This window comes from Podarcis filfolensis, assembly GCF_964270895.1.
Source record: "Podarcis filfolensis genome assembly, chromosome: 2".
Taxonomy (NCBI): domain Eukaryota; kingdom Metazoa; phylum Chordata; class Lepidosauria; order Squamata; family Lacertidae; genus Podarcis; species Podarcis filfolensis.
The window spans coordinates 38,063,414-38,076,219 of NC_139605.1; the positions used below are offsets into that span (position 1 = coordinate 38,063,414).

Genomic DNA, 12,806 nt, shown 5'->3' on the forward strand with positions numbered 1-12,806 from the left:
ATTTTACTTATTTAAAATATTCAGACTTGGCTCCTTCCCTGGAGATTGAGGTGAAGGTAACAAACAGTTCGTTTTGATGAACCATATATGGTTCTCAGAAAATATTAAAACTGCAACAACTGCAGAAATGTCCAAAGCAACAAAAGGCTTCAGTGAATCCCTTTCAGGGCATATGGCAGGTGCCACCACAAAGTGACAGGGTGGGGTTGAGTTGGAAGGGACCTTGGAGATCATCTACTCTGAATCCTGTTTCATTGCAGGATCTGCAACACAGAATGTGATTGCAGCATCCTTGGCAGATGGCTGTCAAATGAACAGCCTCCGGAGCTAGTCTATTCTACTGTCAATTAGCTCTTACTGTTAGGAAGTTTCTCTTAATGTTTAACTAAACTCGGCTCTCCTGCAATTTCCACTCATTTGTTCCAGTTCTGCCCTCTGGAAAAACAGAGAAGAGGTATGCTGCATCTTCTGTGTGACAGTCCTCAGATATTTGAAGACACTTTCTCTTCTCTAGGCTAATCTTATCATCTTGCAGCCATTTCTCATAGAACTTGGTTCCAATCTCCTCCCTGTTTTGATTTCTCCTGATACAAAATCGCCCACCCAGCATTTGGCAATGCTAGCAAATTTGAGCACAGAAGTTTTCTGGTTTCTTTGGCACAGCACTGGGTGATCTTGGTCCATTAGATTAGCATGCACTGAACCTTCTGTTCCATTTCAGTGCGACAATGGAGCTACAAACCTGACTTAGCAAAGTTCTGCTGTCAAACAGGCGCCAGGGGTGTCCTGCATCATGTTGTGCTTGGGTATAATGGTACAATGGAGTTCCTGGCATGTCTGTTATCTACAGCTGATTCTGCTTGCTGTTCCATCTCCTCTGGAGAACGAGTGCAGCCCAGATCCTGTGCCAGGATAGCCTCTTGTTTATGCAAAGGTTAGGGTGGGAAGATCCCATTCAAAATGCTGTGCTACCTTGTTTGTTGGAGCCTCATACTTATTAACGGTCAGTGCCCTTGAATACGTTTGCAGCATCTGGGCACATTTCCCGTTCAGGCTGATAAAAATGCATGTGTTTAATTAGCTGTGATAACCACCCACTTGGTCACTTTCTTCTGGCTTCCTTCTCTCTCTCTCTCTTTGCAGCTGGCTTTGAAGAACGCCTTGCGTTATTTCCCTTCCAACTTCCACGAAGTCCTGGCGCCAGAATTTGCCAAGGAGCTGAGACTCTATGGACATATCTACATGTACAGGTTCTGCCCCCGCATTGAGATGAGGTAAAGGCTTGAGGAGGGCTCTACGAGGAATGGCATGTTGGGAGTGAAAGCCATTTGTTTGTTTAGAGTTGTACCTAAATTCTGTCAGAGTGAGTTGATGTGGAGGCACAACCCATGAACCAAACTGAACAGACAGAAGGCCACTTGTCACCAAATAGGCAGGCTAGGGGAGACAATGCAAGCTAGGAAGCCTGCAGGCAGGCAGGCAGGTAAATTGGCCCATTGCTGAATCTGACAGTAGCTTGGTCTTTGTGCTAAAGGTGTTGCTCAGACCAAGGAAGTGGGCCAGAGTCTGTGACTTTAATCAGACTCCTGTTGGCTCTTTGTGTTGCTGGGCAATCGCTGGTTCTGTAGTTACAGTGTAGTACCTCTTTGTGGCCTACTTCACTGGGGGCAGCCAAGAGCAGCACAGCATAAAGCAGCGCCCTCTTCTTGGGAGCTAACTTTGTACCAGCAGCAAATGAGAAGATTCCCCCCCATCTGCTCAATATATTGTTCATCTCTAACTCAGCTAATAATATTAGACAAGCAGCGCTAATTCCAGTCCATTCATTGCTATAAAACTGAGCATCAGTATTTTAAAAACAAAATGAAAATGACTTCCTAACCTTGCAAAGGCTACAAACTTTCATTTTCATCCTGATATGTATTTGTCCATGGGGGTGAGTCCAGCTGCTAAAGCTATATAGACACATATCGTTCAAATGCAGGGTTTGAAATTGGTTGATGGATTTCTGATGAGCACAGCTGGCTGCCCTAATTCCCTCAGCTTAAATGAGTTTCCATATGCAGAGAGAGAAAGAGAGAGAATCCATGTAAAATCCATACGCAAATAAGGGAGTTCTTATCTAGAAATGGGACCTGTTACAAGTATTAAGCACAACTATTGATAAGCATCTTCCAGGTCTATGAATTTTGGAAATTATGGACATCATTTTGTACCTGATCAGTTTATACTAGTGCTGCATCCTCCAATTTCTTAAAAGTTTTCTTCCCCTGTGAAAGAGGCTTCCATTTTTCTGCTTCATTTGCACAGCAGTTTAGAATTTATTTAGAATTTCAGTGGGTTTGGGGTTGAGTTTACCTCCATGTTGTGAGGTGACCAAGGAAGGCATTTGTGTTTCTCTCTCCACTGATGATTTCTCCAGTGCTCTGAATCCTCCCTGGCTACCCATACTTCCTGATCTGAACTCCCCCATGAGGGGCTCATTGAGTCTTTAATTGGGCTTTAATTCAAGCGTGGGAAGCCAGAGAGGCTGGCAACTGACTGCCTGAGACTGATGCACTTGTTGGTTTTGTTTCTAAGGGAAGTCTTTTTTACTTTTTTTTTTAAAAAAGAAACACAACAACAGCATGATTTGACACTAACTTCTTTAAAAGTAGCACCTTAGAAACCAACTAAGTTTGTTCTGGGTATAAGCTTTCGTGTGCATGCACACTTCTTCAGATACACATGAAAGCTTATACCCAGCACAAACTTAGTTGGTCTCTAAGGTGCTACTGGACAATTTTTTTATTTATTTCGACTGTGTCAGACCAACACGGCTACCTACCTGATTCTTTAAAAGTAAAAAGACTTCACCTTTTTAAAAAATAGCACCAAACAGCAGTGAGACACACCTTCCTGCCTTTTTGTTAAAGCCCAGACAAGTATGTAATGGCTTTTCAGGAAGGATGCCACCAGAAAGGCTGCAGAATGCAAACCTCTGGAGAGATAATGTGTAGAATGAAAGTAAGGACACTTACAAACTCAGTGTCCACCTTGAAAACACGGTAAGCAAAACAAAGACCTGTGCCCTGGCCACAGGAATATCCCAGAAATTGTTGCAATTTATTTTCTCATTAACTGATGGACCATGGCTGGGGGAAAAAAAGATGGAAGTAATTTTTGGCATAGCGTTAGCTTTTGTAGTGGGGGTGCATTTTGCTAGGGACACTCAAAGTGCTTTGAATACAGAGAGAAATCTCTGAAAATATTGATCACTCTAGGGGGGGAAAAGAAGAAGAATGATGCCGTTTGATTCTACCCTCATATCAAACATTTTATTCTCATTTTGGTTTTTTTATGATTTGCTTGTGATAAATCCAAGTATGCATTTGTAGAAGGTTGAAGATAATTATTTCATTTCCTCACTGGTGTGTTTTAATTTCAGAGCTTACCCCATCCAGGAATATCCCTGCAAAACCATCCAAGCTGCTGCAATAATGCACATGATTATGAATAATCTTGACCCTGCAGTGGCACAGGTAATGAACATTCCTCGGTGGAAGGCTTAGTCTTGGAAAGCAAACTGATAGCAGTGACAATGCATTGATTTTTGTGAATTGACACATACCAGTTTTGCTTCGATTGTTCTGAAATGGAACAAAGGATGAAATGTGTTCTTTATTTATTTTTTAAATCAATGCATTGCCACTTTCCCCCATTAATTTTAATGAATCATAGTTGGAAGTACTCCCTAGAGTCATCTAAATCCAATCCCCTTCAATGTAGGAACCTCAACACACAGTCCCCCATCCAGTTTGAGACCATACTGAACCCAGCTTACCCTTGCAAATGCAATAGTTGTTTTATTGCTGCACCACCAGGAGAACAGTGGAGGTGCAAAATTAGCATGCCGCTCTGAGGTAGAGCATGTGATGCTTAAAAGCAAACAGGGCTGAGCTGACATTTCTCAGAAAATAATTTCCAGCCAATTTTTGACTTTCTTCTTTTGCTTTTTTGAGCTCTTCCTAAAACCGTTGGAGATTTTAGTCCTCCTCAGAAGACTATCCGGCAAAACGGCTTTCTAAGTTTTGCCATCCATGAATTTTCAGCACAGCTATGCATCCAGTTTGAATATTGTTTTTATTTTTAATATTGTTGAAGGAAGCCATGGACTTGGCCCCTACGTGGCCTTCCCCTCTTAAAGTTTCAGTCAAAGTTATGTGAGAACTTGCTGTAAGAATCACTCAAAACAACTCCTTGTTTAAGCACCTTGTGGAAAAATATCACCTAATCTGCCACCAGGTATAGCAAATAGTTAAGCCAAGAGTGATTTGAAGTTTGCTTAGTCAAAATAAGAATATGCTACCCTATGCTATGAAGACAAAATACAAAGGCAAGCTATGTATCAACAATGATCTGATACTATTTCTGACAGTCATCAAATCATGGGCAAAATGCAAGCTCGACCATCCCACTGATACTTGCCAAAAAGGATTTTATTGTGAACAAAACTATTAGAAATATTCATAGTTTGTTATATCTAACACAGCTTGTGTGACTGTTTTTAGAAAACATTTTCATAGCTTATGGAGCAATTTCCTGCAATCAGATGGTTGGTGTTCTTTCATTCCCATAAACAAAAATATGAATAATGTTGTAAGCACTATAAATATTTCAACAAAAACCACATTAATAGGGATGTTACGTAATTTTTATTTTTTTGTTTGGATGCCTCAAGGAATGGTAATAAAACAGGCAGTTAAAATGCACGAAACAGTCATGTGACAATAAATTGAAGATAGTCCTTTCACCAGTATTTGAGTAAGATTCCACTCCCAGTCCAGGTAGCCTATGTCTGGGCCTTGGAAGAGTGTGCCATCTTGTCCTTCGCCTCAGGCAGCAAAATATATTGAGCCAGCCCTGTCCCTCCACCAACATTCATTTCCACTGAAATGCAAGCTATATCAACACGCGGGTTCTGCTGCTTATTGTCTGGAGCTTAGACATAGGGGTGGGGGTGGATAACTTGACAGTTTGTCAGTCGGTGGAGGTTAGACATTCATCAGGTGCCCTGCAGAGGCATCCTAAGAAGTGGCTGGTGCTAATAGAAGCCATTATCTCTTGGCGTTCCGGAGTTCGTGCAGCACAGAGGATAATTGAATAGGCCACAGTCTAGAATGCCCCTGGTCAGATTTAAGCTCTGCTATGTGCTCATTAAGCAGTGTTTTGATTAAACTGGGTTTAATCATATTTGAGACTGAAATAAGGGACGCTGTTTTAAACATACTTTAAAATGTGCTCTTTGCAGTTTCCCCAGGAACTTGTAACTTATGGAGGGAATGGACAAGTCTTCAGCAACTGGGCACAGGTATGGTGTTGATACATTTGTTGCTTGCCTTGCTTGACCATGCTCTTAATCCATCACATCCATATTTTGCTTGGTGGAAGATGTGACTAAGTTGTTGGCTGTCATTGACAATGAATCCATGCAGTTGTTGGGGCTTTTGACTTTAAGAAATATCGAAAGAGCAATCCAGTGCTTGAATTATGGGGGCTTGGGGTGGGGTGACAGCTGTTTTACCTGTTGTGGCTGCTTTCTTTGCTGCTAATTATAGAAGGCTACAAGGTTTGTGGGACGCGGGTGGTGCTGTAGTCTAAACCACTGAGCCTCTTGGGCTTGTTGATCGGAAGGTCGGCGGTTTGAATCCCTGCAACGGGGTGAGCTCCCGTTGCTCAGTCCCAGCTCCTGCCAACCTAGCAGTTCGAAAGCGCGTCAAAGTGCAAGTAGATAAATAGGTACCACTCTGGCGGGAAGGTAAACAACATTTCTGTGTGCTGCTCTGGTTTCACTAGAAGCAGCTTAGTCATGCTGGCCACATGATCCGGAAAAAATGTCTGCGGACAAACGTCGGCTCCCTCAGCCAGTAAAGCGAGATGAGCACCACAACCCAAGAGTCGTTCGCGACTGGACTTAACTGTCAAGTGTCCTTTACCTTTACCTTTTTACAAGGTTTGTGGGGGTCATTATTTGGTTAAAATAACTTGACAGATTTTTTCATGAAAAGCATAAATCCAGGTTAAATGGGGGTGGGGGTAGATATGGGCTGGTATTTTTATGTCATTGTTTGGATGCTGCACACACCTTGCATAAACAAGAAACACAAATCTGGAAGCACCCTAAATATCATTTAGTCTGAATGTTTTCTGAGCAGATGCAGAGTGCTTTAGGTTCATCATTCGGGAATCACAAGAATCCCCTGCTCTGTCTGGGATCAGGACTCCCAGGTCCCCAGGCAGAGCTAAGCTCTTTCAGCTTTCTTTCCTGAAACAATCATGATATTCTGAAAAAGAGGGAAAGAACATGATTCTGTACTTCGCGTCTAGCAAGGTGACATTCAGAAAACACAACATTTGGAAACTTGCTATCTCTTCCTTTGTACTGGCAGCCATGTCCAGCGTCGATATGACTGTGATGTCTAACAAGAGTTTCACAGCAGAGCAAAACAATATGCCTTTGTCACTGGTTACTTAAGAATAGCAGTCGGATGAATGATTTTCTTTCACTGCGATAAGGACAGTTTGTTCTCAGTGTTTTGTTTCATGAAAAACGAGACCGTTTGTAAAGATGTTGCAGCAACGTTATTCCTGAAAGTGTTATTTCTGGTGCAGGGAGGAGAGGCAATTGAAAATGTGGCATGTGAAGGGGTGCTGAGCCGTAACCCGCTTAGTTCAGGGGAAGGGCCCGAGCTTAGTAGGTAGAGCATACCCCTTGCATGCAAAAGACCTCTGGTGCAATCTCCAGGGAGGACTAGGAAAAATTCCCTGTCTGAAACCCTGGAAAGCTGCTGCCAATCACTGTAGACCAGGAACCCTAACCTGGTGTTCTGCAGAAGTCATTTGACTACAACTCCCAACATCTGTCAATGGACAGGGATGGAGGGAGCTGTAGTCCAATGACATCTGGAAGGCACCAGGGCGTGGAAGGCTGGTGTTGACGATGCTGTGCTAGATGAACTGGCTCAGTATATACCCAGGGCTCATGTGTCCCCCCCAACACTGCTCTCCACCCCACCCCGCTCTTTTTTATGTATTGCTTGACATCAGCCTTGCCACGGACTAATGTAGGCCGCCTTATTGTTGGGGGCAGGTAGGAGTTTTTCCACTTGACAGATTGGTACCAGCCATTTGGTTTTCCCCTACCTTGTAGCGATCGTCAAAACTTTGTAAAGTTAGGCACTGGGTAGGCCTTGTTTATGGGAGAGGAGGTTGTTGCCTCCGCCTGCCCCTCCTCATTAAGGGTATCCCATGAAAGGGATCTGGGGGTGTGGATCCTGTCCGAAGCCTGGGCATGGGCTAGGGCCATGCCACGACCCCATCGTGGACCCCGGGGTGCCCCAATTTGATGTATATAATAGGGCTCCCCCTACCAGTGGTATACCCTTATGAGACTCCCTGCAGACAGGCAGTATCAGGATATAGTCTGGTTTCACCCAATGCCTAAGCCAAACCACTCACATCTGTAACCAATAAAGTTGTGGCCTATTTTATCCCATTAACCTAAACATTCGTGTCCATGTGCTTATTATCTAAGGGAACTGCGGGGCCCGGGGCCTTGCCAAGCAATGCTGAGCTAGATGGACTACTCAGTATAAGCCCAGGGCTCATGTTCCCCCCCCAAACACTGCTCTCCACCCCCCCATGTGAATTACTTCTAGTTTCAGAACCCAACTGGAAGGGGGGGAAATGGGTGGGGAGAAGCAGTTTCAGGGGAAAGGCATGTGTGTTTGTGTGTGATACATTACCTGGCTTTCCACTTGCCAATGTTGCACTTTAAGTCACTTTATAAGAATTGGCTAGTAACCCACCCATTTAATCTAAAATGGTGGCCTGCCACCAACTTGCCTGGTTTGCCCTTTAAAAGCCTTAGAAACACAGATCAATATAAGAAGGAAGCTCAGCCTGCTCCTTTCTCCCATTCTATCTCCATCTTTCAGTTCTGGCTGGTGATGCACTATTTGTCTGAGATGACTGAAGATCAGACCTTGGTCATGTACAGTGGGCATCCCTTGGGACTCTTCCCCAGCCATCGCAACGCTCCTCGATTAGTCATAACCAACGGCATGGTAAATAGCTGCTGTCATCTTGTCCTCTCTTTGCTTACTATCATTTGTCACAACCCACAGTCTTTTTCTGGTATGCGCTGTGCTTTGCCTCATTGATCAAAGGTTGGCCGTGTTTGGGTTCACGTACTGTTTGTTTCAGAAAGTGTGAATCAGATAGGGTCACCTTTAAATGCAAACTGAATCGAATTTGTCCTCCACCACTACATCCAATAACACCCTGTTGTTTTTCCTGCTGTCCTTTCCCTGCGGCCTTGGAAAAGAGAGACAGAGAGAGGAAAAGATCTGGGTGTTCTTGAATATTCTCCGACTTTCCAAATTACTATAGGGTCAAACTTTATTAGTTATAATTGGAGCATCTAAAACTAGATCTCCTTGCTTGTTCAAATGGGTTCCCTCACACTTTCAGCATTAGTAAGCTTGTGTCGGGGAATGGCAGGACACTGATGAGTGTAGACAGGGAAAAGAGGGGCTGGAGTCTGGCTCAGGAGAGGGGGCTAGTGATTTGTGGGGACCTGTACCAGCCAGAGGCGAGAGGCAGGGGAAGCTCCAGAGCTGGAGAATGGAGCTCAGAAGGGATTGGAGGATGAGGCAGGTCAGGCAAGTGAAGGGCTGGGTGTCTCCCCACCCTCTCCTGTACCACTGTCTCTTGGAACCAGGAGAGGATTGAAGAGGGAAGAGCAGAGGCAGTTTTCACACAGGCACATAAACTGGTGGAGGGTGTGTGGTGCCCCCTGTTGCTGCAACTGCTCCATAGAGCACAGACCAGGAACTAGCTGCCTGGATGCTAGACTGGTATGTGTGGGTGTTCAGAGCCGTAGGAACTTCTGTAAGTGTCCACTTTTGACAATACAGTTAACTATCTGCTGTGTGCATTCCTTTGGCTGGGGAGCACCCATAATAGGTTGGTTGTATTGTGCTGGCAAGGTGGTAGAATCACAGTGTTAATCAGAGACCTCTCTCTCTTTTCACCTTCCTCCCTGCCTCAGGACTTCTATTTTAATTCTTGTAATATTATGAACTGATGTCTACTTGCCCCTCTCCTCCCTTTTTCCTTCTGTGTCATGTCTTTTAGATTGCAGTTCTGATGACAGGGACTGGCTTGATTTTAGTTACCTGTATAAAGTTCTCTGGCTGCCTGGTCAGCTGAAAAGTGCTGTCAAAATGCTCTAAATAAGACACATTTCCTTGCTTTGTTTAGGTGATTCCTAACTATTCTTCCAGAGATGAATATGAGAAACTGTTTGCAATGGGGGTTACAATGTAAGTTATCCATTGTCCTAATTAATTTTCCCAATTAATTTCTGATGTCTGCTTTTTAGTTCTGAATTGGGAACTTTTTGTGGCAGGTGAAGGGATAGAACATTATATGTATACATGCAGAAATATAACCCAAAGGCTGAAACCATGCATTCACTTCCTTGGGGAAGTGGGGCTTATATTTGTGTAATTCAGTGGGGCTTATTTCTGAGTAATTTATAGAATCGCACCATAGGAAGCTACATGGAGAAAAAGAGAAATATGGAGAAATGTGTCAAAGGGTACCGTTACTTAGGAAATGTTGCACTACTAGACTAACAGAGTAATATAGGGGCAGAATATATAAAAATAAAACAACATCCATAGTTGACTGAAAAACTGCCTTGCATTCACTCCTATTGACAGGTATGGACAGATGACAGCAGGTAGCTACTGCTACATTGGACCACAGGGAATAGTCCATGGAACTGTGGTAAGAACTGCTCACTATCACTGTTGGGCAGAATGTATCATTTGTAGAAAAAGGAAGCATCAGTTCTCTTCTGACTAAAGGTCTATTTAGTATTTCTAACAAACGACAACAACAACAAATGCAGAGCTGACCCACTGCTCCATTCTCTGCTCTAAAGTGCTGAAGTGTAGGTGCATTCCGGCAAGACACAGTGATAACAGCAAGAACCTTTATTAAACTACTGAACTGGACAACAGGGGCAAAACAACTGTTTATATACATTTCTGAAGGCCTGGGCCACTCCCACTCCCAACGTGATTGGCTGTCTAAACTACCTAGCTGCGAATCATGAGTCAGAGTTTAAGGGCCAATGGCAGAGGCCCCAATCCTGAAATGTTCTGTGATTGGATATAATGTATCAAATCAGAACACAGGGGCTCAGCATCCTTAGTCCAGACTCAAGCTCAGGCAAACACAGACCACTGAATGCATAACAAGCCCCATGCGACACATTGCTCATTGTAATGTATATAAGCCACCAACTCTCAAGCTGGGTGCTGCAAGGGAACTGCTTTGTGAAAAAAACCATTACCTGATATAGGCTTCTATAAGGCCCATTGGGGGCAGGCAATTCTGCCCTATCTCTGCATCAGGTGCATGAGAGTGGAATTTTTCCACCGCCACCAAAGCACTACTAATACAGCAGAACTGTCACCTTCCGAATGGGAAGGACAACCAGAGCAGTAGCTCACACAGAAGCGTAGGAGAAAATGAAATGTATTCTGTTTTAATTGCCTGTAATTGATCCTGAGTGGTTGGACTGAAGCCTCCTTTGCTTTGTTTCAGGCCTTTACATGCTCACTCTTGAGCATGTAAAGTTCTGTTGAGTAGATGAAATGAGAAGTGCAAATGATAAACAAATGGAGATACGATAGAAGTATTGCCATTGGTAAATGACACCATAGGGTACCATGCACAGTCACCACCCTTTTCTGCAATGTGCCTTAGCTAACAGTGCTCAACGCGGGCCGTCGCTACTTGGGAGTGGAGAATCTGGCTGGGAAAGTCTTTGTCACATCTGGCCTTGGAGGAATGAGTGGTGCTCAAGCCAAGGCTGCAGTCATTGCTGGCTGTGTGGGAATTATTGCTGAGGTAAGCCTGTATGTTTATTTGTATGCTTCTGCTTAGTTTTTTTTTTTAAATCAACCTCCCCTGAAAAGGTCCATTCTCATGTGGCCGCTCCCTGTACTTCCCTCCCATTTGTGATTGTGTTAAGGCATTTTAATGAACAAGTGGGTTTTAAGAAGAGAGAGCTTACAAGGAAACTCTAGCAAAAGTTAAGGTTTTAGTAGCTTAGAGAGGGGCAAATGTCTCAGGCTACAGCACTGTACCCACTTGCCTGGGAGTAAACCCTATTGAACTTAATGGGGTTTGCACCTGAAGAGACAAGTTTAGGATCGCACTGTTAAACAATTCATCATTTTATCTAAAGGTTATGAACCCCTCAGGTAAAAACTGACACAGAACATTAGGCCACAACCCCAAACTGATTTAAGTGTGCTTAAGCCCGTTGATTTTCAGTGGGGTTACATGCATTTTATTCTCTTTTGGATTGTGGTCTTAAGTGAGCTGCGCACTAACTTACCCACTCCAGCCCTAGACCTTGACTTGCTGAAAAAAATGCTTCCACCCATTTAAACCAGCAGCTGGGCTTTAAAACAACAACAAAAAAGGTCAAACAATAATGAAAGGATTTGCTAATGTGAATTTGTTTTTCTTAACCAAACAAGAATTTTGTTGGGCAGATTGTAATTCAAGCTATATGGTGGTTGGCAGACGTGCACATCTTGCTCACTCAATAAAAGGTTTCCCCATGGAGTTGAAATGTTCTCATGTGAAACAGGCCTTACTATAATAACAGCTTTATAGCTATGCTGTTAAACAGGGTAATAAAGGACTTCAGTGACCTGTGTAATTTTACCACTGATGATGGAGAGAAAATCTTGTTTCTAAATTTGCTTGGGTCAGAAATCTCACTGATTGATCATTTGTGGTTCTTCAGCTAGGAGAGGCCTGTCCCAGGCTAGGCCTCAGATCTACACACCACTACTGGTCTCAGTCACCTGCTGTTCACATTGGTTGCCAGATCATTTCTCGACCACATTCAAGGTGCTCACAATAGAGTTTAAAGCCCTGAATGACTTAGGACCCTTAAATCTGAAAGGCTGCTTCATTCCCTGCAGACCCTCTCAGGTGTTAAGATCAGCAAAGAGAGCAGTCTTTAGTTCCCCTTCCCTCAGAGGTTCAGGGTGGGGGGTGATCTGGGCAAGAGCATTCCCTGTGGAAACCCCTAGGTTGAGGAATTCCCTCCCCACAGATCTGCCCATGACATCTTTATTATATAGTTTCCATTGTATGCTGAATATGCACCTCTTTACCCTGGCCTTTGACACTTGGGATATATATATATTTAAGACCCATTCTATCCTTGTAACTGTAATTTGTTTTCAAGTGTTTTTAATATTGTATTTTTAAATTGCTGTGACCTGCTCTGGAGACTTATGGTAAAGGGTAGGAAATGAATCAGATAAGTAATTAAAGGCAAATTATCCTCAAGTTCAGTAGTTGCTTGTTAAATGCTATTCAATTTTATCTAATGTAACCTCTCAGGTTGATGAAGCGGCCCTCTTAAAGCGTCACCAGCAGGGATGGTTGATGGAAATCACTAGCAGTCTGGACCACTGTATTGCTCAGCTCAGGTATGGCTCAATAAACACATTCTTTAGCGTTTTGCTAATTAACTCCACATCCCACCAAAGGACTTTTCTGCAGTGTGGAGAAAAGGTCTGGGGCAGGCAACCCTCTCTGCCCTATCTCTGCTATGGTTTATTTCTAGTGCTTAACCTCACATTTCTCAGAAGTGAGTGACTACTAGGTCAGTGCTCCTCACTAAAATAAAAAACTCTCTTGGGGCTGGTCCTGACATCTGTTTC

At 43.5% G+C, this 12,806-nt stretch overlaps 1 protein-coding gene across 1 annotated transcript in view; it reads left to right on the forward strand.

Moving 5' to 3' along the window:
- UROC1 (urocanate hydratase 1) overlaps positions 1-12,806 on the forward strand; it is a 48,856-nt gene that overhangs the window by 7,105 nt on the left and 28,945 nt on the right. The window contains exons 2-9 of the mRNA XM_083602767.1: positions 1,144-1,274; positions 3,428-3,521; positions 5,291-5,350; positions 7,977-8,105; positions 9,304-9,365; positions 9,768-9,834; positions 10,822-10,965; positions 12,484-12,572. Of these exons, the coding sequence (XP_083458893.1) occupies positions 1,144-1,274; positions 3,428-3,521; positions 5,291-5,350; positions 7,977-8,105; positions 9,304-9,365; positions 9,768-9,834; positions 10,822-10,965; positions 12,484-12,572 (776 nt within the window). The remainder of the gene's footprint in view (positions 1-1,143; positions 1,275-3,427; positions 3,522-5,290; positions 5,351-7,976; positions 8,106-9,303; positions 9,366-9,767; positions 9,835-10,821; positions 10,966-12,483; positions 12,573-12,806) is intronic.